Below are 24986 nucleotides of genomic sequence, written 5' to 3'. Positions count from 1 at the left end.
CTTCTTATCCTTTTGACCTGAAAGCCTTCTTCCTTTGTGGCTGTGGACATTAATCATCTGTCCCTTGATGAATAGTGAGAAAGGCAAATAGGAATTTCTGGGCATGCTTTTTTTTTCTTCCCTTAATATTGTGGATGTTGAAAAAAGATAATACTGCCTGGCAGGTTTTATCGAGTCAAATCTGCAAAGTATGGGGACTTCAATACAGACAAACATGGCTGTTGGGATTGAGGTGCTTGCCCTCCATGCCACCCCTGTCCTGTCTCCCAGGTGGTGAGTCTGTACCTGGCCTGGCCTGGTGCTGGGAATGGATGGAGGAATTGTGACAAATGGTCTGTGGTCAGGCCTGTCAAATGCAGAGGGCAGGTGGGAGGGAGATCAAGAAAAGGACAAGACTCCCCCTCTGGGTCTTGACTGATGAAGGGTTCTCTGTCTTGGCTCACCTCGGGAAGCAGAGAAGGAACTACCTGTGGGCAGCCCCTTCCTGAGGCTGATGTACCCGGTCCTTGTCATCCCTCCACCTCTGCCTCCAGGCCAGGAGGGCTGTCTCCTTGTACCTTCTGTGGTCCTGGCCTCTTATCACATCTTCCTCTGGCTGTGACCTCATGCTGGTGGATCCCCATAAACCTTTCTTGGGGTTCTTTCTTCTGTGAGCCTTTGTTCTCTGTCTTCTTAGAGCTGCCTCTTGCCCTAACCTTGCCACCTCCTACTAAGTTTATCCATCGTCAGCTGGGAGGAGATGTAGTGTTGGCCTGGGTTCTACTGGCTTGTGACGCTGGAGATGTCACCATCCCTCTTGGTGTTTCTCCCCTTTCCCAACCCTCAAATAGGGCGACTAATTTGTGCATGGGCATGTGGCTCAATGGTGGCACCACCAGAGAGCTGTTTTCTCTGGGGTTGGGGAGGAGAGGGAACCATGGAAGGGCGATGAGTTCCAGTCCTCAGACTGTTATGTGAGGTGTGGGGTGTTTTACCCTCAGCTTGCCCTCCCGATTCAGTGCAGTTCCCAGCACCTCTTCCTCTGAGTGGCAGCCCTGCCCGCTCAGGGCCTCGGAAACCATCATATTGGTGCTTGTTAGGTAGGGGCCAGTGCTGGTCTCCGTGTTTGCGGGGAGGGATGGGACAGGAGCGCTCCACCTGGGACACTCGTGAGTGACCTTGGGCAGGCTGGGGACGCCGGTGTTGTCTATGCTGAGTAGCTCAGGCAGAGCAGCATCCCATCTCCACCTGTCCCCTCCCAGGTGTGCCAGGGTGAGTGTGCACATTGCAGGAAAGGCATGTGCCCACAACTCAGCTCACTTTGCTCACACCTTAGAGGTCACCGTTTGCCATTCTGGGGTGTTTTCTGTGCAGATTGTGTTGTTGGGGAATCAGGGTAGGGAAAAGGAGCAGGAGGTAAGTATTCACATCATAATGAGTTTTCCCTAGGAAAAGAAAGGATGTGTACTCTTCAGAGGTTGGTGGAGGAAGCTGGATATGCGTTTGGTTACATATTCCTTGAAATAGTTCGGCAAAGACCATTTCCTTTCTGAAAAGGCTAAGAGTTTGTTCCAGTGTGTACCTCCCTGAAGATGGTAGCAGGGGCTGAATATGCAGGAGAACAGCTTCATTGAAAGGGCTGTTTGTGGGAGTGTTAGAAGGAGTGATCAGCCATCAGCCTGCTGAGGTCCCAGGCTGCCCCTCCCCCTCACCCCCACAAAGACCCTGCACCTGCCGCCATGCACACACCTTCCTTCGTCAGTGCTGCCTCTCACCTGGCCAGCCCCTGAGGGGAAGAACAGATTTGATTTTTTTCTAGAAGTGACTAGACCTAGCCCCCCGGTTTCCTTCTGAGAATTCTGCATCTCTGGGGTAAACCCTTAGCCTTCTGGTGATTATAACCAATAAGCAAAGATACACAGCTGGGCCCCAGGAGGAGAGAGAGCTGGCCAGAGGGCCCGAAGGCAGAGCTGGGCCCTGGGTCTGGAGAGCCACTGAAGTTTGGGCACCCATCTTTCCCAACCAGAACCCCTTTTCCCACCAGAATCTCTACCTTACCTCTCCTTTTCCCCTGCCCAGGCTGAGGCTTAAGCTGGTTTACTGCAGGCATCCACTGATTTTAATTTTTATGAGGGGTTTCTGCAATCCTGGGAGACTGGCTCCCTTTGCCATTCAATTCCACACGAGCCGTCTCAGGTTTAAACCTGTGCCTTCCTCCTCACCCTGAGTTGATTCATTAGTGTCTTGGAGCTGAGAATCATTCTGAGGGAGGAACTGTGTGGCTTTTTAAAAATGGCTAATGAACAGATGGGTCAGGAAGCCATCAGGATGCTGGAGATGCGACTGGGGAGGTCAGCGTTGCCCTGGGTCCTCCCACTGCCTGTGCAGGGATGGAGGGGATGGGGTATTTGGGGTGGGGTTGGGGGAAGTCTTTAGGGTGGTGGGAAGGAAGGTCTGAGCAGATGTTATTAGGAAGATGGGGAAGTATCAGGATGTGACCTCTGCAGCCATCAAAATGGTCCTTCATCTTTGGGTTCCTCAGCTTATTTCTAGAGGAATCAAGGGAACACTTTGTTCCACTTTTTCTCCTCCAGAAATTAATTACAAGCCCAGAGATCTGTTTTGTCCTCACAGACCACAGAACTCCAGTAGCAGGGCCACTTTGTAGACTGATTCAGTGAGTTCTCCTCCTAGGTTCCTGGTCAATGAATTGTCAAATCACCCCCAAGCATTCCATTTTTTTGAAGCACTGTGGGCTCACTATGCTAAGCTGATCTAAACAGAGAGTCAACTTGTTTTTTACTTTAAATATAAAAATTGGAAGGAGAGAAAAAAAATCTTGCCTTGGACTGAAGGTCTTAGCTTTGCATGTTTTCCATTTTCTTTGAGTAAAAAGAAAATAAAATGCATGTAGGGGAAGCAGTGAGATTGTGCAAGCATTTAAGAAGGCGTTAGGGGAAGGACACCAGGAAGACAGGAAGAAGCAAAGACAGCTGAAGGGAGAAGGTAGTTAGGTGAGAGGAGGATGGCATGTGCCCAGGTCCTGTGGTCAGTTTTCCTCCTGATACCTGCAGCTATATGCATATGCATTCATGCAACAGATGGCCCTGCTCATCTGCTGTGGGCAAGATGTGTTGTAAACTATGGGACATAAGCCTATGAAGCGTGTGTTACCTTTGACACCTGAGGCTAGCAGAGTTCATTCCTGATTTAGTAGGTCAGCTATGCAAATACTTTTTGAATATCTGCACTTTGACAATTCTTCTAGGTCTGTTACTCCCTGTCTTAGGTCCTCGGCACCCCACCCCACACCCAGAAGGCACACACATCTCTTCTCTCCTGCCCCCACCATCACCCCAGGCTCAGAGCACATTCATTTGGTGCTAAGACACCAAGTGTTTACCCACTGTGTGGGCTGCCGAGACAGAGGTAGAGAAAAAGTCCATCAACCTACTTTAATGCAAGATCGGACTGATGGCTCAGTTGGTCCTAATCAATTGTGCAGGAAGCAGTGGTTGAGACATCTGAAAAAGTGAGCTGATTGAAAGTGGTTCGTTCACTAGTCCCAGACAGACATGCCTGTGGATCCAGAAAAGAAGGGACCACCCCCGAGCAGCTTCCACCTTCCTTTTCCCAGGCCTGGTGGGATTGCCCTTAGATCCTAACTTTCTGGCTCCTGCTCTGTCATCAGTGGGACTCCCCACTCCCATGTTGGAACAAGGGCTCAGGTACTGGCTGTTGGCTATCACCACTCTTCTTCTTCCCTGCCACCCTCCCCCAGTTCAAAATCCTACACAATCTACTTTTTAAATTATGGTGAACCCAAGTGCATTTTCTCTTACAATGTTGGTTGTATCCCTTGTTAATATCTCTCATGAAACCACAAAATTGGGGTTTGAACTCCCTGGTATATAAGATACCCTAGACTGGTAATGGGGGAGGGAGCTCTGACTGGCTATATTAAGGCCAAGGTTAAACTCCTTTTTAAAATACCTTCTGCTGTTATTTTTCCCTCTTTTCTCTACCTGGGGAAACTGTATAATTTTTCCCTAAGTCACAGGTATGACCTCACCTTTCCAGCATCTTCTTTTGCAGATACCACAGATTGCGGGGAGGGCTTGATGAGAAAGTTTACCAGCAAACCCTCCGAGGGTCTCTCAGTCCCTTGGCCCCCTTAGCAGGCCTGTTCAACACCCATTCAGGATAGATTGCTAACCCTGTGTATTCTTTTTAATCCATAGAAGTAAAACCAACATGTTCCAAAAAGTCAGAGTAGTTCTTTTCATTATTTTGTCATCCATTGCAGAATACTGGGTTTTTACTGCAGGCAAGTCATTTAACCTAACCTCCCTAGTTTTATAAGCAAGGCAGCTGGTGCCCAGGAGGCCAGATCACCATGCTGAGGCTCCCCAGGTAGTGCAAAGAGAGCTTGGACTAGAAGCAGGGGTGCCTGTGTCTTGGGCCTATGCTCTCCTCACAGGGCTGCTGAGCCTCGTCTTGCCCAGAGAAATCAATTCTGCCTTACTTTATGCACACAGTTCTTAGTCATAATCAAATAACTTTCAGATATTTAGAGAAGTGAGTGACAGCTTTCTCTCTTCTCTGGCTTTCTTACATTTTTTAAAGCTTTTCCATCCACTAAAATGACTTCTGTTGATCTTCTCTGGTCCTTTTACAGTTTCTCCACATTCCTTTGTAAAGGCCAACAACCTGATATAAGCATAATTCTTTAATAAGATCTGAGTAATGCAGAGCATTGAGGAAGGAAAATTCAGTGCAAGCAAGCCAGAGTTGTGAATCAGGGCATTGGGTCACTGAATAAAACTGTGGGTGGAACTCTGTAATTAAAAATCTGGGCTGTGAATGCTTTATCTCTCTCCCAGAGGTGGGTGGGAGTGCTGAGACCTACCAAATTGGTGAGTTTCAGCTTTGCCAGAGACCAGAGACCTCCAGGCATCCTGTGGCCCTGTGTGTGGGGGCTTGTCATCCTCTACAGCTCCCTACCTGTTTTAAGACAGCTCTGGTGAGCCATAGAAGCACAGTCACTGATGCCAGGCCTGCCCTTTCTCAGATCTGGGCTGAGAGAGCACAGGACCAAGGTGATCCAAGGTGAGGGGTCCAGAGAAACTTCAGGAGGGGTGGCTTGGGAAGCTTGAAATTTAGGTTCAATCATTATGCAAGCTTAATCTCCGTTGGGGGCCTTTGCCTGCAATGTTCCTGATTCTTCCTTTGAAAGATCGAGGACTTACACATCCTAATGCGTCCTCCTTCTAAGCAGTCACCTTGGGAGGCCACATCCTGATGCTTCCTTGGAAAATGTTGCCACAGCTCTTCTCTTAGAAGTGCTTTCAGGGCTTGTGGCATGTCATTTGGACTGTCTGTAATGGTAGTATATTTTTATCCTCTTAGGGTAGATTTGATTCTTGTAAGCAGTGATAAGTCATGGGGCTGAGGCCAACGAATGAAACAGGTGATTGGCTGGTTATTCATCAGAAATAGTGTCTCCAATAATAGGCCTGCTCTCTGAGGAGCCGCCTCAGCTGCCTCTGAAGGCAGGTGCCATTCTGGTAATGAATGGCAGTCTGTACAGGTCAGACCCGGCTCTCCATAATGACCACTTGGAAGGATATTACCGGCCTTAGGAACATCAGCTTCATGCTGTATCAGTGCGTCAGGGCAGTTGGGGAGGGGTTGGGAGAGAAGGGGAAAGAAAGGAGTTGAATACGCAGCAAACAGCACAAATAACTGCCCAGAAGGGGTAAAAAAAAAACACAACAAGAATGTTCCACATTTCTGCATGAGGTTAGACAGATAGCTCAATTTGGATTCCTCATTAGATTCTGAGGGTGAAGGGCCTCAGTTTCTTTGGGAGGCATATGGCCAGGCTCGGGGTCAAAGCCAGGTGTTCAGCATACCCTGCCTTCCATCCATCCGAATGCCGTGGCCTCTGCAATTTGGTGTTCAGGTGAGGTCAACTCTTGGGCCAGACATCTGTAGATGAAGCAGGATGTTTGCAAGCACAGGAATATGAGGCTTCCAGTGAGCATTGCTGGTAGATTGCTAATGCACATTTGCTGGCCTCCCCAGGCTCCTCATTAGCCAGGATTGATCACAGGAATGGAGGGTGGGGCAGGCTGGGTTACAGGGCAGGTGACAAGGGCTACCAGACTCTACAGGCAGTCTGGGCAGTGTTGCCACTTCCCTGGGGGGCTGCAGAGGGTGCAATGGCCCTGAGTCAGGGGTGGGAGGCACCGGGCACTTGGGTTGCTCCCACTGTGTGGATGTGGGCTGGGGTGGAGCCTCCGGGGCCTGCGGACCCACTAAAGGGCACTTCAGACACTCTGGGAGGAGTCAGTTCTGCTCTGTGGCTGGGCAGCCCCCTTACCTGTGCCCAGGAAGGGGGTGCTCTGTCTCCCAGGAGCTAACACATTCCCACCCCCTGTGCAACCCCAGAAAAGCTCAGATCGAGGACGACCTTAGATCTCTGTTAGATGAGGACTCCAGGTCACGTGGATGAAGCAAGGAGGGTGGTGGGGAAGCACCCACAGAGTTGCCGTTCTCCAGGGCTTGCTCGGCCCCCCACTTGGCACTTGCCCCTCATTGTCTCATCAGCCTGTCTCATGCATCCTTCTATCAGCCTGAGTCTGGGTGCCCCTGTCACAGATGAGGAAATCCACTCAGGGAGGCCTAGTAACCTGCCCAAGGTCACACAGCTAGTGCACTGCCAGCCCCCATCTCCTTTGCGGGCTGGCATGGCAGCTGGCTCTTACCTTCCGGGTTGTAAATGGCTCAGCAATACTCACATTGCCTTGGAAAGCCAGGACCTGCCTGCCTGTGCCTGGGATGGCTGTCATAGTGAGGGATGCGAGGACAAATGACTGCAGGTCAGGGTGCTGTGGGATGGCTGGGGGTCCTCAAGTCCATTGCATGCAGGGCACAGAGGTGCTCGGCCATGAAAGGGCTCATTTTCAAGAGTGGATTATATGGGTTGAGGATAGTGAAGGTGATGCAAAGCAAATGTAAAAAACAAAACAAAACAAACACCCTGATTTCAATTGAGAAACAGCAACATGAAGCGTTTATAGTACTAAAAGAACCTCAGGGCAAGTCCCAGCTCCTGAGAGTAATGGGGCCCAGAGAAAAAAAAGCAATTTGGGGGCCGGAGGAGGGACCTTGGGCCGTTCCCAGTTTTAATTACTGAGCCGTACGGCTCACAAATAGCTCCATCTATCACCATTCCCTCCCTGCCCCATTTATAACACCTAGCACAGTGCGCACAGGGCAGAGCCTCGCCAGCTCACTCCTGCTTCCCGGCTCTAGTTCCGTTCTTTGCCTGTTTGCATTCTTCCAGCCCTGCTTCCTGATTTCTCATTCTCTCCCTGTGTTTCTCTGTTTCTGACGCCCTCAAGCCCTGTGTCCTGAAAGGCATGTGGAAAGGAAGGAATTCCCGGACACTCTTGGAGCTGTGCTGTGCTCTCCCACGGCCACCATGGTCTGTGGCAAGGCTGTCACCCCTGGTCTGTGCTCCGGGGTACTCGCCCTATGGAGACGGGTGTGGGGCCATTTCCTTAACTCTGCCCCGGAGCCTGGAGTGCCTGAGCACTCACCCCAGCCCATCCCACTCCTGGCCAGAGGGGCAGGAGAATCCCTGCTCCCCCTTGCCCGCAGCCAAGGTCCCCATCCCGAAGCCCATGGAGGCTGAGTTCTTGCCAGGCTCTGGGTGGCTACAGCCTTGGCCCTGTTCCCCAACTTTCGGGAGAGGAGTCGCAGCTTTCTACAGGCTTCGCAAACACTCTCATTACTCCTTGCTTTTTTGGCATTCGGTCTCGTGTGCTGTTCCCATTAGCTCCGGCATTAAAGTCTCATTACTTAGGACATCTGTCCTCCGGACATATTCATGGTTCCCTTAGCCAAACATCCTCTTCTGGGAAGTATGCCTCCCACCCAGACAGTCGCCTCTTCCCTCCTCCTTGGGTGTTGCTGTGCCAGTGAAGATGGGTTTGAACCTGAGAAGGCTTGCTAGGGTGAGGAGGAGGGCTGGTCACTTTAAGTGGCACCTGAGAGTGTGTTCTAGAGCCCCTTGTCCCTGTCCTTGGTAACCCTGAGAGTACTAACCCTTGCTGGTGTCCCAGGAGGTTGGGCAGTGTGGGGCTGAACCCCATAATAGCAAAGAAGTTGTTGCCAGCCTGACTTTTCTCCCCAAGTCCTAGGATCAGCCTCAGACCCTGTCAGTAGAGGACTCTGGCCTCCGTCACCCTGCTCCCTGAAATGACCTCCTGAGGCCCAGCCCAAGTGGTGAATCTGCCCCAGGGCTTGTGGGAGAATCTGGATTCCGGCCTGTCTGTTGGACCGGCAGTTGTCCTGTGTGACTTTTCCCTGCAACCTGAGAAATTCGCCTGAACTTCCCCAGTAATGATACTCCGTAGGCCTGGAAGGCTCTTTATGCTCTCGGGAATCCCACAGCTTTTCTCCTCTCAGATAATCACCAGCCAGCTTCTTCCCCTCCTCTGAGCAGCACCGCCTTCCCCACCCTCAAGCATCTGCAAAGAGAACCGGCCCTTTAGCAGAGGATTTGGAGTTTCTGGCTCTCTTTCAAGTCTCATCATTAGAACATCTCTTCTTGTTGCATTCAGTGTCTTTGTCCACTGTCCCTTCTTTCTCCATCTGTCCTTTTGATCCTCCTTCACTTCTGCTGTGTTCCTCTCTTTACCCTCATTCTCCTTCTAGAACTTGTCCTGCTGTAACTTCATTACACTGCACCAATTCAGACTCCGCTAATACAAAATTTATCCAAATTGGACATGGGCAAAATTGTTTTACTTTCCTCTGTTTGATAAAAAGCTGTGATGAACAGACTAATAGCTCCGACAAGACTGCGAAGATTGTAAGGGCACATAAACCAGCAGAAGGACGGATTGTTTTTAAGCAGGCTATTCTGTAGACAGTTGGCATGCCAATTACAAATCATTCTTATCTATTCAATAGGTAGCTCTCCAAAGGTCCCATTTTTTTTAGCCTAGTTTGTAATCCTGCAATGGCCCAGGAAGCAGTAAAAATGCCTTTCCTTTAAAGTGTATTATAATTTCCATGTCTGTTTCATTGATTGGGATTAGGCTGCCCCCATTTCTGCTGAATTGGTGATGCTTGGCTGTAGACAGCTTCAAATTCCCTTTTTAATTCCCTCTGGGGTCTCCCACTCATTTCCCCCTTCTTGTTTTCTTTTCTTTTCTATTTTCCTGAGTTTTTAGAATCTGGAAACTCGCTCTTTTTCGGCTTTGGTAATTCTGTTATGGATCATGCTACAACCCCAGGGCTCACCTCATTCCCTCTTGCCACACGGTAGGTTAGTAACTTGGAGCAGACTTACGACAACTTGCCCCATCTCCGGGGCATAAGAAGATGGTGATCTTTGTTTCTGCTCCCTCTGTTCTTTCTCATCACATTGCATCACTCTCCCCAGCGTCCCTGTCCCCAGCACTACTGTTTGGATTGAGGAGACGGCATCATGCCGACTGTAGGACATGACAGGATGTGCTTAGACAGCATCTGGCCCTCATAGAAAAGGATGTTGATCTCTCTCCCTTTGCCTGCTAATGCGGCTCTCCAGGGATACCCATCAAAGCCCTCTTTCTCTCACTTTTGGAGGTTGTCACCCATCTTTCCCTGCCATAGAGCATTTCCTGGGAGCTAATCCCTACTTGCATCACTTTCTGTCCTCATGACCTTGGGTGAGTCACTGCCTTCTGGTCTGTTAGCCCAGATATGGGATGGGGCTCTCACATTGTGGGTGTATGCTCTTGGCTGGTCCATTCTGGTCTTAGTTCACCTGGAATGATCAGGAAAACAAGAGTCTACATGTCTACTATCAAATGCAGCAGCCCTGGGGTATGGGAAAAAATGGGTTTTCCTTACACACTCCATTCAGATAAGAATGCTGTTTGCAAATGGCCTCCTGTGGATGCTTGTTTGTAGTGTCTTAAACTCAGTCAGTCTGTTGGTTGAAAGGGACTTATGAGGTATTTGGGGGCCTCCCTCTGGGCTCCAGATCCCCTTCCTCTGGGGTACATACATCTGGAGCTGGGCTCCCTGCCCCATACCTGCATTCTGTCCTTAGGGTGCAGTTCAGTTAATTCTCATGGGGAACCAACACTGGCTTCCCTGGCATGACACCTGGTCTCTGGAGTAACCCAGAGGAAATGTATACTTCTTTTGTAAGACAACAAGTCTTCTCTTTGAAGATGGCAGTCAAGGCCCACGCCAGTCGCCCTCTCTCTCAGATAAACATCCCTAGCAATTCTTTTCCTCACTGGACATGGTTTCAAGTCTTTGTGCCTGTGTGCAGGTTGTCCACATAGATATGGGGTTCTACATCTATAGCAAAACCCCAGGTGACATTGCTGAGAGCACCCTGTGGGTCTCAGTCATTCCAACTCAGTGTATTATTTTTGGCAAATTGGTTGGTCTCTAGTCCCAGGCACCAATGCATCTCCTCCACCATGATGTCAAAGGGACAAGCTTATATGCCTGTTGTGTTCACCCCTGTGTTTTAGTGCCTAGAGCAGTGCCTGGCACAAAGTAGGTGCTCAGTAAATATGGCTGAATGAATGATTGACTTAATTAAATTGGGGAGGGTTTGGGGTAATCTGTTTTTTGTGTACCCCACCCTTCTGCTGGTGGCACTAATATGAAGGTACTTAAGCTTGGAAATGACAACGTTTTCATTTTTGTAAATAAGGAAGGAAGGAAAGAAAAAAGAAAAGGAAGAAAGAAAAAGGGAGGTAGGAAGAACGAAGAAAAAAGATAATGGAGACCATTGTTGCCTGGGCCAGTTGATCCCTTTGCCTGTTAACAACCTAACTGGGTCCTGACTTTGTGTTTGCTCATGGTGTAAATCCCTCGGCTTGTCAGTGAGACTTTATCTAGAAGCTTCCTCACATGCTGTTGGAAGCACAATTTGTGATGGCCTTGCAGAAAGGGACAGACAGACACTCAGTTTGCTTTTGGCTTGCAAAGTCCAGGTTCAGGGCTCTGTGAAACCTGGTGTGTGACCAGATGCATTCCCATCCTTAGGTTTGAGTAGCCAATATGGGATGTGGGTGGTCCCTTTCTGGATGACCCTTCGACAGCCATGCTGTGTGGCTTAGTTACCAAACCAGGAATGTTGCCATCTGGCATTCTGAAGTTAGTCTTCTGAGACTTCCCCTCTTCTACCCGTACATTTATTGTGTTCCTATAGGCTGAGCCTGTGTAGACACTGGGAAGCTGTATTTGGATTTATTTGTTAATCCAATTATTCTATATATATTATATATATAGAATATTAATTATATGTATTCTCTATATATTCTCTCTCTCTCTCTCTCTCTCTCTATATATATATATAGAATATTAATCCAATAATTATTATATAGTGCTTGCCAGGTGCCATATTCTGGTCTAAGTGCTCTACAAATATTAACTCATTTAATCTCTGTAATAATACTAAGAGTAGACATTATTTTTGGCCTAATCATTTTGGCCTTATTTTTTCCATAAGGAAACGACCACAGGAGACTTAAGTAGTGAGCTAGCGATACTGATAAACCAAGTGGCTGGCATTCCGACTACAGGATCCCCCACGAGGCTATACCACCTTCGTTTTGCTGCATCTATAGATGTAGGTCTGTGCCCATAGCAGATCAAGAAAATGACACTAAGAGTAATGACCGTAACAGCAGCAGGTACATGGTACATTTATTAACCTGTCTGTTACCTGGCTGCCCAAGTGGCCTGGCTGACAAATCTCAGTTACATTTTTGTCTTCCCAATTCCAAATGGTAGCTACACTCAACACATCCAGGTCTTTAATTCATTCTCAAACAATCCAGATATTTCTGAAAAGTCTGGAGTTGTGTGGACACTACCAAATTACCTAGGCTTAGGTGAATTTTCATGTGAGATTCATGAGTCAAAGAATGGGATGTGCAGAGATGATGCTATTGCAGATGAATCAGGGCCCCAGAGGACACACATCTGTCTACCTAGCTCGTGGCTGGTCATTGAGCCATCAGCCCAGGACCAGGCGCTCATGGGGTGGAGCGATTGCCCTGCTTGCCCGAAAAGCAAAGCAGGCAGGCTGAGCCTTGCCTCATTGAGTCTGGCGAGGTCTTTGGCCGTGATGAATTCCAATTGTGCCGGGAACAACTCGGACCTGCAGAACAGCTCAGTGCAGATGCACACATTGTTACCACGACAAAGGAGATCTCCACATCCATTTGGAGCCTCTCTGTGTGAGGAGAGCGGGCTTGGGCACACACAAAGCCAGCAGCTGTGTTTTTGAAAGTGGGCTATGAGAGGACCAGGAATAAGGAGAAGTAAATTAAGCTATTCTCCTTGGTCCGTGTTTATTAAAAGTATATTCATTTCAGTTGTCCATAGTGCATATTTCAGATAATAAAAGCACCCCAAGTGCCCACTGAATAAGCCTGAGGATGGGGTTAAAGAGGTGTCAGTGTCATGTAAAAGTCAGTTTTCCAGGACCCAAATAACCAGCAAACTTTATCTAACTGGAATAGAATGTGTACAGTCTATTTTTAGGAAAAATATATAAAAAGCAACTATCAAGAGATTTTCTTAAAGAAGAAAACACTTCTATTGGTTGCCCTGCAGTTTTTATCTGAGTAGCTCCATTTCCTAGATTGTCACATTTTACTTGTTTTCTCTGTGAAGGGAACTAAAGATTAGACTGGTGGTCCTCTCCTGGAAGAAGCTTGCATTCCTCAAAAAAAAAAAATTATATTCAGTATACTCTACTTAATTAGTCAGGAATGCTTTTAGAAAATTCTTCAGGATCGAGAGTGTTCTCATTAGTCCTTAGGAATAAGAACGTTAACCAGAATAGTTTATTCATGAAATAGTTCATCTCGTTGGCCTTTTATGGTACCTATCCAACAGCCTAAATTTCTTCCTACTCCTCCTGAAAAGAGGAAGGGCATGATTTGGGGTCTAAACTATACAGCTTGCCTTGATGTTGCCACAGAAGAACATACTGGATACTAGCTGAACTTATTTTCTCCCTTCCAAGGCACTGATACGGCTCAAATCTAGAGACGTGGCAGAGTCAGAAGGGTGGTTTCTATTTGTTATACATCAGTGGGTAGTGATATTCACGGTGTCCACATGGAGAGCATATTAATTGAGATCATGACCTACCAGATGAACAAGAGTTCCCAGGTTACACACTTAATTTGGGGGGAACCTAAGTTTTCCTCTCAGCTCAGTGAATGAAGACTGAATGAGTGTTTGTTTTGGTACTCTTTCGTCACATTTGTTTTCAGAGTTGGAAGCTCCATGAAGCCCAGGGATGGCTGCATAGAAGGCAAGGGCCTTGCAGAACAGAGCTCTGCTTTCTCCACTGTGGACTCATGCAGAGCAGGGGTCTGGTGAAATGTATTGGTGTTTGATGCAGAATTTCATTGGACAGAAAGGTTGCCTGCTAAAACAATGTGAAAACTTTCAAAGCTGTTGATGGCAGTGACTCACTAAGGTGAAAAGAACCGGGCAGTTGAGCAGCAGCTGAGTTCTGTCTGCATGGATTTTTCCACTAAAAATTGAACACTTTCTAAAATCTTGTGTTCAGAGACCATTGCTAGTAGGTGGAAAAAAAATGCGATTAAGTGGATGTAGTATTGAAGTATGGATAGATGGGTGGATGGATGAGTAGATAAATCAGTGATATAAAGTCAGGCTGTGTAGTTTAGTTTACCTATGTTGAAATCTTGATTTACCACTTACTAGTTGTTTGACCTTGGGCAAGATATCTAACATCTCAGAGTCTTAGTATTCTCATCAGTAGAATGCAGTTACAGATAGCATCTATTGTATAAGGTCATTTTTCAAGATTATGTAATATAATACATGTAAGAGTTTAGCCTAGTATCTGACACATTGTAATTGCTCAGTGAATGATAGCCTTTAATTTCTCAAGCAGGCAAGTCTAAAGCAAAGTTATGAATAAGGGTTTGTTTACTTTTCTATTGTTGAGGGGAATCATTTGCCATTTTAAGAAAGATTTCATGTCTTGAATGCTCATCCGAATGGTGACTGGGCTTGGTCCCTGGTGTCCAGATAACTGGACACTTAGGGAAATTCGAACATGCTTTCATTTCTTGGGACCACTGATGACATTAACCATGGTTTTAAGCAAATAAATAATCGCTCTTGGCCTGAATCACTCATTTACTAATTGTTTCTCCATGCCCAAATACTACCTGGCATTTGCTAAATTAGTAGACCCAGCTGGAGAAACCAGGACAAGGTTCAAGCTGGCGACCTGAGACGTGTGTATGAGGCAGTCCCAGCGAGCAGGACATGCAGACTCAAGTCCCATGCCCCCGGTTTACATTTCTGTTTGTCATGTTTTAATGATTTTAATGAGTCCAGGAATCCTCAGAGCCTGTTTCCTGTTAACATTTTGGACAATAGTAACTGCCAAGGTCACAGGGGATCACATCTATGAAATGAATAAAGGGAAACCTCACTGAAGTGGAGTTGGGAGGCTACAAGGGGAACCATACTCCTGTATGTCAATTACAGGAAGAACTGTCAATTATCCCAACAGGGAAGGATGTTGATTGCATCTCCAAGAAATCCACTACCCTTGCAGCTCTGCCAGTGAGAAACTCCTCCTGCTTTTCTCGGATGGACTTACATTTAAAACAACCCCTCCCAACTTTGTTCTTTTTCTCCATAAAATAGCACAGTTTGTGGGACTTAGACTTGTTTTGACCGTAGCTTGCATGTCCTGAATTGCAGGTCTCTGCTACTCCCAGATAAACCCATTTTTGCTGGTACAGTAACTGACAGTTTTATTTGTAAGGTGAACCTACAGATAAGGCAAGCGAAACACACTTAGAAATTGTTTAGTGCCATCCAGGCGTGGGATGGTATCTCAATTACAAGATGGTTAATATACAAACAGCAAGTGCTGAAGAACACTGAAGTTTGCTGGCCTGAATGATCAGAATGACTGTTTTCTCTGTTCAGATCTGCTGCCCAATTAATTTACTATCCCTGTAAAAGCCGAGGAATCCGTGTGCCAGAGGGATCAGTGAACCAAGGCTCATTCAGGCAAACAGCATTCTTTTGTTTGATATATCAAGATAGTAAAGTGGCACCAGGGGACAGGGAGTTTGGAATAAGCAAGACAATTAGCAGGATTCTTCAGTTTCTTAAATTTGACACATCTGTGCATGGTATGGGGTGGGAGGTTGCAGGTGGGGCAGCGCTTACCTGGGAATCTGTCCTCACCTGCCCATTTCTGCCTCTCTCCCTGATGCTCTTTCCCTTTGAATGGCTCTTTCTGACCCTCTCGTCCCATCTCTCTCGCCTTTTGAATCACTTTTTTTCTCTGAATTTCTCTGTTTCTCATTTCCCTTTTGCCCCTTCTAGTTCCTTGATTTTGTGCTCCTGGTTCTGCGTCCCCTCTCCCTTTGTCTGCCTCGTCCCTGCCTCTCTCTGGCTCTGAGTCTCTGACTCCCATTCTCCTTTCCATCTGTTTGGTTCCATTTCTGTCCATCTCTCTCCACCTGTTTCCTTTCCTTCTCCTTCTCACTGTCTCCCCTTGTCCCTCTGTCACTGTTGTCTGTCCCCCTCTCTCCTTTCCTTCGAAGTGTCTGCTTGCCTCTCACAACCGAAAGCTGCTGCCTGCTCTTTTACAAAATCCGATACCCCGTTCCTCAGTGACCAATTTTCTTTCCTACGGTGAGAAAGTAGCTCAGGCCTTAACCCATTTCCTCTGGCGGATCCAAATTAATTAGGTGAGACCGGGATCACACATATCAGAATTAGAATAATATTTACCAAGCACCCTAGAGAGAAGGGGTTGGAGGACAGAGAGGACCAGGAGCAGGGAGGGAGGTCACCAGGGAGCCGGGGGGAGGGGAGGGTGAGGTCTGGGCTGGGGTAGCTGGCAGAGGGGATTGCGCCTAAGGGCGCCGCCTGGGAGTTAGGGTCGCCTGTCTGGTTACCAGAAGGCACTGGGAAAGGACGGACCTTGAAGAATAGTGTTCAAGAGTGAGGGAAGCCCCCGGGGCGAGTGCCCAGGGCCTGGCCCCGGCTACAGTGCTCCTTGCTGAGACCACACACCGTGGGGTCTCTGGCCCCAGAGAGCCTGTCTCTCCAGAAGCAGCTTTCTGGCACGTCTCTTCCCTTCGGCTGTGCTGCCCCGCTCAGCCCAGCCCTGCCCATTGGACATCTACAGAAGATTCTCTCCAGGAGGAGACAGCCCGAATAATAACCCAGTTCAGACTTGTTGCCAGCAGCCCCCAGTCCTAAGCACCCGCAGTGTCCACTGAGCCTGCCGGTCTTCAAAGGCGTCTTCCCGTCACGCTGCAGTACCCAGAGTCTCGTCCTGCCGGGCTTCTCAGGAGATGGGCACCAAGAGTCTCCCCACCCTAGAGGAGGCGAGCTTGTTTGAAAATCTCTCCTGTGTTGCATCGTCCTTGGTTGATGAGCCCCAGAGCGAATCCACTCTGCGGTCGCCATTTCACGTAATCCTGTGATGCTGTGACGCTGGACTGAATGCTCTGCCGAGGCTGGAACAGGGACACACTTCATCCCTTCCCTGTTTATACAGTACAGCCGACAGGGTGCCAACCCCGGGGATGCAGGGATGTCCCACACAGAGAAGCCCCCTCCTTCAGGATATCAGTGTACTTAGCCCTGCTGTGTCCTGAGCTCAGCACAGAGCCCGATCTAGGTACAGGCTGCTCGGTAAGACCTCCAGGAACTCGACTGCCTTGAGCCTTAATCAAAAGATCCAGAGACTCCCATCATCTAGTTCAGTGTAGATGTAAACCAGGGTTTCTCAATCTTGCCACTATTGACATTTGGGGCCAGATAATTTTTTGGTGTGGGTTGGCCTGAGTATTGTAGGATATTTATGGCCACCCTGGCTTCGACCTGCCAGATGTTGGTAGCACTTTCCTGCCCAGTTGTGACTGCCTAAGATGTCTCTGGACATTGCCCTATGTCTTCTGGGGGACAGAAGCACTGTGGGGAACCACTGGTAATAGATTCCATCTCAGCCTGTCGAAAGCCGTGGACTCATACACAAGACTCCATTCTCCTTCATAGGCACTAGAGAGGTAGGAGTCTTAATAGGAACTTGGGAGGCAGGAAAAAGAAAGAAAAATAACGTACTTTTTTTTCTCATAATAGGTTATTGAGATGTAATTCACCTACCACAAAATTGTGTACAATTCAGTGATTTTTGTACATTCACAGAGTTGCCCAACTATGACTGCTATCTAATTTTAGAACGTTTTCATCTCCCCAAAAGGAAATCCCAGACCCATTAGCCATCATTCTCCATTTTTCTCTCCTACTAACTACAAGTCTATTTTCTGTCTCTATGGATATGCCTAATCTGGACGTTTTATGTGGAGAGTCATACAACATGTGGTCTTCTGTGACTTGGCTTCTTTTACTTAGCATGATGTTTTCAAGGTTCATTCATTCATGTTGTAGCATGGATCACTACTTACTTGCCTTTTAAGGCTGAATAATAATCCACTGTGTGAACGTACCACATTTTGTTTATCTATCCATCAAGCTGATGGACACTTGACATGTTTCCACCTCTTGGCTATTATTAATAATGCTGCTATGAACCTTCATATATAAGTTTTGTGTGGACATATATTTTCATTTCTGTTAGGTGTATACATAGGAGTAGAATTGCTAGGTGATGCAACTCTATATTTAACATTTTGAGGAGCTACCCAAATGTTTACCAAAGGGACTGAACCATTTTACATTCCTACCAGCAGTGCACAAAGGCTCCAATTTCTCCACATCCTTGCCACCATTTGGTATTATCGGTCTTTTTGGTTATAGTTATCTTAATGTGTGCAAAGGGGAATCTCCTCATGATTTTGATTTGCATTTTCCTGATGATTAATGATTTGGGCTACTTTCTGGGCATACCTTTTTTGGAGAAAGGCCAATTTATATCCTTTAGACACTTTTAAATTGAGTTTATTTTTGATTGCTGACTTGTAAGAATTCTTTACATATTGTGGATACAAATCATATAAAAAATGTGATTTACAAATGTGTTTTCTTATACTGTGGGTTTCAGTTTCTTGATGGTATCCTCTGATGCAGAAAAGTTTTTAATTTTGATGAAGTTCAACTTTTCTTTTGTTTCTTGTGCCATTGTTGTCATATCTAAGACCCCATTGACATACCCAAGGTCACAAAGGTTTACTTCTATATTTTCTTCTAAGAGTTTATAGCTTTAACTCTAGTGTTTAGGTTGATGATCCATTTTTGACTTACCTTTTTATACAGAGTGTGAATTAAGGGTCCAACTTCATTCTTTTGCATGTGGATATCTAGTTGTTCCACCATCATTTGTTGAAGAAACTTGTTGTTCCACCATCATTTGTTGAATGGTCTTGGTATCCTTATCAAAAATTAATTGGCTCATAGACGGCATGTGTTTCTTTCTAGGATCTCAGTTCTATTCCGCTGGTCTTTATTTCTGTTATAGCATTTAGCTCACTATTTTACCATGGGAACATGGTAGGGCAATGTTTCTGATAACCCGAGGGGTGAAGGGATCAAGCTAAGTTGCATAGATGTGTGGTTCAAAGTAGATTTAGAAGGGATCTTAGAAATCATGTTAGTTTTAACCCTTCATTTTGCTGGTAGGAAAAAAGGTTACATTTTTATTTTAGAGGTTAACAGATCTGCCCCAAGCTGCACGGCTCATAGTGGCAGAGCTGGGATGAGAACTCACATTTCTTGACCTTCTAGGGCATTGCTTCCTTCTTATTCCCAGGCCCTGAATCTCAGGTCTCTGGCCCAGACCCCAGGTCTGCCTGAACTTCCTTTACCAGATGAATGAGTTTTTGTGCCCTCACTCAAGACTGGGTCCACTGGGGTGAGTGGCAGTAGTGGCATGGGTCTGTTCCTTCCTTTACAGCCGGAGAGAAAAGGAAGCCTGTTCAGGGAAAGCATTTGGAAAATTAGAAATTGCTATATAAATGCCACTAAATGATAAGATTGTCAGCTTGATGCTCTTCTAGGAAGGTTCAGCATGTCAGGGGCAGCATAATGGAAGGAAACCATTCACTCTCAGACACATTTTTAAACTGCTGTGGTTGTCACTTGCCAAGGGGGCAGAGTGCCCGGAGCTAAAATCCCAGTGCAAATGAAGCCATGAGCTGGGCTGGGCTGGCTGGCAGGGGCCTGGAGGCATGGTGCCTTGCCCACATCTCAGGGACACCCTGAGCAGGTGGAAGAGTCCTCGCCTAGCTTGTGCAGAACAGGGATGTCCTCAGACCTGGGGACCTGGCCCTAGAATCACAGTATCCAGAGGGTGGTCCCCTGTGACTTGTGAGTGCCCCAGCTTCCCTACAGAGGGAGTCCTGTTTGTACCCAGGTGGGAGGTGGTTGTCCCTAAATTGTGAGCCCTTTGATGGTGGGAGCTGTGTCCTGTTTACCTCTGTTTCTGTAGTGACTAATAAATGCTGGGTCCACAACCAAACAATGCATGTTTGGTTGCTGAAGCTGCTCACTGGAGAAGCTGGGGCCCTTGCCGATAGGTCAGGCCTCTCCAGCAACCACAGCATCCCTGTGCATCTCTCTCTTCTTGTATGTTTCCCTCTCTGTGTTTGTAATTGCTCCCTCTTAGAAGCTCCAGCTAGTTCACTATCTCCACCATCTATGTGGTCAGATAGTTATCTTTTTATCTGTACATCCTGTCCTGTCCTGTTCCTGTTCTTTGCAGCTAAATCACACCTGTCTGATGGTGGGAGCTGGGCATTGTGCTCATTGAGTCATCAGTATAGAAGACATGATACTCAATGTGTGTTCTTCCATGGGGTGGTTGGTCCCCCTGATATTAGTAACCTGCTGTTGAAGTTGAGGCCAGCCCTCAAATACCAATGTCAGCCCCTCACTGTGGTTCCTTTTGGCTGGCTTGCTGCAGTAGATACCTACCTGGCACAGCAGGGTCTTTGGGGAGCCAGTATTTTGAAAGGGCTTGGAGTTTGTTGATGTGAAATGAATTAAAGAAAGGAACCATGATAACTGCCTTTTAGTGTGCACACCCCAGGTAAGGCAGCCTCTGCCCTGCGTGTCCACCAAGCCCAGTCCCAGGTGATGCTGTGACTATCCAGAACGAAGTGCTGTGTGTCTGTCCCTTCCTGTCACTCCATGTGTCAAGGGGCTGTGAAAGGAGGCCAGCTCTCTTTGTGGTTATGAACATCTGCTCAGTGAATCTCACTGTGTGATCTCCTCCTTGTTTAGGGCTCTGGCTGACATCTTAAGACAACAGGGACCAATCCCCATAGCACACTGTGAAAGAGAAACTATCTCGGCTATCGATACCTCTCCCAAAGAGAACACGCCAGTCAGATCGTCCTCCACAAACCACTACACCCCCATGCGCACAGCCAAGCAGACTCCAGGTAAGTGAGAGCCAACTGCATTGTCTTTGCTGAGGCTGGTGAGAGGTTTCAGTGATATTTCTGCCACAATGGGGCAGATTGTGAAGCACCTTGCTGTGAGCGACTCTGGTAGGCAGGCCAGCTTGTGAAAGAGACTGGGGACTGTCCCCCTGGGAGGGGTTGGCATGTAGAGACTGCCAACATGGAGTGTCCAGGCTGAAGGAGAGCTGATGATTTAGGATATATGTGACTCAGTGAGTGGCTGGCATATTCTCTTACCTGAAAGGGAGCTTGCCCATGTGTGAGATGATTCTGGCTGCCTAGCATGCTGGATATGTGACAAGAAATTGCTGCAGTCAGTTATAGGGACCACTCACCATCAGGATCTCAGAGAGCGCCTCTCGAGGGTAGAGATTATGTTTGTATCATGGAGTGGCCCTTTCCTGTGCTCTGTAGATTGCCTGGATATGTCATGAGTTGCCATGCAATGGCAGTATACCTTCTGCTCTTTTATTAGTCATCACTATAACCCTATGAAGGAAACTAAGCAGGATCATCTGGATCCATAAATGAAGCTCAGTGAAATTTAGTGGCTTAGACAAGGTCACTAAGATGGTAATAATAATAAAACATCTGTAATTACAGTAATATAACCTCACATTTATTGGGATCTTGCTCTTTGGCAAGTGTTACACTGAGCATTTTACATGTATTTTCTTACTCTTCACAGCAACCTTAAAAGTACTTATATGGGCCCCATTTATGAGGAACAGAAAGGGTCAGTAATTTTCCCAAGGATATAAGGTTGGTAAGAAAGAAAGCCAGGATTCAAACCAAGGCATATACATAACAACCGTCTGGACTAGAAAACCCTAATATCCTAATCCAGTTGGGGACATGAATGTGAATTATCTGAGTGGACTGTGTCCTTACAAGTGCAGCTGGGGAAGTCATTTCTCATTGTAAGCATTACCAGACAGCCTAATACTGACCCCAGTTTCTGTCACAGCTTAGATACTTGAATCTGAAATCCTCACATTCATCACCCTGTAGCTTTTCAAAGGATGGGCCAGATGGTCTAAACTAAACCTGCAATAAGGATAGCCAACCACTAGGTGGCAGTAGGTTCACTGAAAATTCAAAATACACCTGAGATCAAATGTGTTTTCCATTTCATTCTTGAATTTTATTGAATTTATTAAATCAGAATCACATACTTGTCTTTAAGGTAATAGAGTTAAATCTTTTGAGAATCTGATAAAAGGTCTTTTGAAGATATACCTATTTATAAATATACATATTCAGCCAACATTTTAGAAATAATATAAGGGGATTCATAGGCCCCTCCAAAGTTAGAAATACCTGCTATAAAACTAAAGATGGGAGATATGCCTTTGCAAAAAGTCTAAGATGCATTTTGAGCCTTAGTAGCACAGATGCTTAAAACGTAATCATATAGAAGGAATCTTGGCAAAAACATCTGGACCAGTGTTTGTCTACCTAGCTGCACATTTGAATCCTATAGGAGCTCTTAAAAATGCAGATGCCTGAGCTCCACAAATTCACCAGAAGTTCTAGGGATACTGCTGGTATCAGTATTGTACAAATCTCCCTAAGGTGATTCTAATATGCAGGCAGGATAAAAGAACCACTGGTCCAAATTAATTCCTTCATTTTATGACAGAGGACACTGAAAGGCTAGGCCAGTGGTTCTCAGACTTGGCTGCACATTGGAATCACATGGGGAGCTTTAAAAATGAAGGATACTTGGGTCTCCAGAGATTTTGATTAATTGATATGGGGGTGTAACCCGAGCATGAAGAGGGTGGGGATTGTTGAGAGATTCCCAGGTGATTCTAATAGAGAGCAAAGTTTGAGAGTCACCTGGCTACAGAAATTGTACAAAGGTGCCATTCTAACAAATCCTAATTTTCATTGGTTACTGTTTATCCTAACCTTGGCATTATGCCAGTTTTGAGCCGGGTATTTTTGTTTCCCTGAAGACTCATCCTTTGAAGTCAGGTTTCTCCAGGACCCTGTCTAGAGTCTGGAACTTGAAGTCACTTTGTTATGCAAAGCACCTGTGGGGAGTTCACCTTTGCCTCAGTCTGCTCTGATTTCCTCTAATTCACAAACCAGCCAATTCCCAGTCACTGCGTCCACACTGATTAAGTGGACAGTCTTGATTAGCCCTTAAATGTCTTTCACTGGGCAGGAAGATTTGTCATTTCTTCTGGTTTCTGTATACATCCTCTCCTCTGGTAATCTGAGAAGGAAAGCTTATGGTTATGTGATTCACTTCTGTGTTTGGAGAAGTCCCACCCTGTATTTCTCAAATTGGAACTCTTCACTTTGCTTTTAGAGATTGGAATTGTTTCCCTGGCTTCTAACGCCTTCTCAATGGTGACACTTAAATTTAAAAGCAATTTCATAACCCGCAACATCTACAGCTTATAATGGACACAACTGCTCTTCCAAATAGCTGCTATCCTTTGCCACAGAACATTGCAATTTGAGCAGAAGTTTAAATAGAACTTTTCATAAGTGTTCAAAGTGCATATTTACTCTGATTTGCCATGCATCAAGTCAACCACCTATCATGAGAGGATGGTGGCAAGACTTTTTCTAGGGAGATCTTAAGGAAGATATCCAGAAATATAGGAGGCATCAGAGCATATGAGTAATTTTGCTACTCAAAATGCTGTCCACGGACCAGCTGCATTAGCATCACCAGGGAGTTTGTGAGAGATGCAGAATCTCAGGCTCCATCTTAACCTGCTGAAGGAGAACTTGCCTTTTAATGAACACAGTTAGCAAGTAAAGTTTGAGAAGTGCTGTAAAAGCATGCGCTCTGAATCCCCCTGTTTTCTGGCCCTGTTTACTTGCTGTGTGTGCGACCATGGCAAGTTCTTTGCCTTTCTGAGTTTCCTCTGTGGCCTTGAGGCTAATAAGTAGTACTGCTGTCTGGAGCTGTTTTAAGGGTGTAATGACTTAAGCCAAGAGGTCACTTAAAACAGGTCCTGATGCATGGCAGATGCTCAGTATTAGCTATGACTGAGCTGTGGAAGTATATCCACAACCCACTGTAAACAAACAAACAAAAAATCATGGAAAAAGGCATTTGTGTTTTTAGACCGGGTGGGGTCCATAGGGTTGTGTCCAAGATGAAAGTCCCTGGGTCTGAGACTTCCTGTGCTGGTTTGTAGGGCTTTGTAGGGCTCTGTCAGGATTTTGGACACCAAAGGCACACACTTGTTTGGGTTAGAAAGTGAAGTGGTGGTCATACCCCAATACTAATAAGAACAAGGATACCATGAGCAGCGCAAGTGCCATTTATTGAGTACGTACTATGTGCTGGGAGCTCTGTTAGACACTTACTTATAAAAGAGAGTGGATCCTGTAACATTTCTTAGGCATAGGTAGTCCTGTTTCCACATTAGCAGAAAATTCCTCTTCTTTTCTCTAAGAGCCTGCCTTGCCAGTGGGTTTCAGTCCTGGACAAGTGCACTATGGATTCAGTGAGACCAAAGAAATGACAGTAGAACGTTCTTGTGATGAAAGGGTTATACCCAACTTTATCCCCACGGTGGCAGGTCAGTCACTAGAATCCTGTCCACTCAGAGTGAGTCTGCAGCAACAAGCTAGTCTCTGCCTCTGGGTTTCTTTACCCCTGCAGCTGTCTCAGTCTCTGTCCTTGGTGCTGCCATCACTCCAGCCTCTGCTCTGCTCTCCTGCAGCCTTGCAGCCGTGCCACCATGTCTCCCAGAGCACTGGGTGGAGCTTTTTATATAGAGTCAATAACAATGTATTGCCCACACGTGTGTAGTGAGCTAGCCGACCGGGGCCAGGTGAGAATCCTGGCCACAGGAACTTTATCCACAGAGTCTTTGATCCTAACTCTCCCAGAAAGCCCTCTCTAACTCTAAAGGGAGATTCATAGCAGACAGTTACTTTGAACATAGAAAAATCAGTGAAATACAGTTCCATCCCCCTCCCCTCAAATCAGGCCTCTGGTAGACCATCGCTGCTCAGCATGTGGTCCACGACCAGCAGCGACCAAGTCTCTTGGGAGCTTGTTAGAAATGCAGAATCTTGGGCCTCCCCAGACCTACTGAATCAGGATCTGTGTCTTACCAAGATTGTTAGGTGATTTGCACACACATGAAAGCTGAACAAGAGCCTTTGAGCACAGCCCTGGCCACATGCTGGAATCGTGCAGACGATTCTGAAAATTCTGATGCCTGGCCCTTACCACCAAGATTGGTGTTTAATTGGTCTTGGGTAGAAGCTGGGCATGGGCCTTCTTCAAAAACATCCTGCATGGTTCCATTGTTCAGCCAACTTTGAGAACCAGAGCTGAGAGGGAGACTGCCATCTGGAGAGCTGCGGAGCTTGGTTCACATCAGTACAAGATCGGGCCTGGCTGGCTGAGGTGGGTGGCCTGCAGGGACACGTCCTCTCCACGGCAGGTGGGGCAGAAGGGTATGAGGACAGTCTGCAGCTGTGAATGGGGACACCTGGGCAGCAGCAGGCACAAGCGGAAATAACAGCATTAATTAGAAGGCCAAG

General features: G+C 46.7%; 1 protein-coding gene across 3 annotated transcripts in view; it reads left to right on the top strand.

The window, feature by feature from the left end:
• The window catches only part of SHISA6 (shisa family member 6), a 271825-nt gene that overhangs the window by 2596 nt on the left and 244243 nt on the right, over nt 1–24986 (top strand). For all 3 annotated transcript variants that reach the window (XM_073234776.1, XM_073234775.1, XM_073234774.1), the window contains exon 3: nt 20278–20438. In XM_073234776.1, coding sequence (XP_073090877.1) covers nt 20278–20438 — 161 coding nt within the window. The remainder of the gene's footprint in view (nt 1–20277; nt 20439–24986) is intronic.

The sequence above is a fragment of the Manis javanica genome, chromosome 4 (assembly GCF_040802235.1).
Source record: "Manis javanica isolate MJ-LG chromosome 4, MJ_LKY, whole genome shotgun sequence".
NCBI classification, from domain to species: Eukaryota; Metazoa; Chordata; class Mammalia; order Pholidota; family Manidae; genus Manis; species Manis javanica.
The sequence above is the reverse complement of the archived record's forward strand: the minus strand, read 5'-3'. Positions and strand labels throughout refer to the sequence as shown.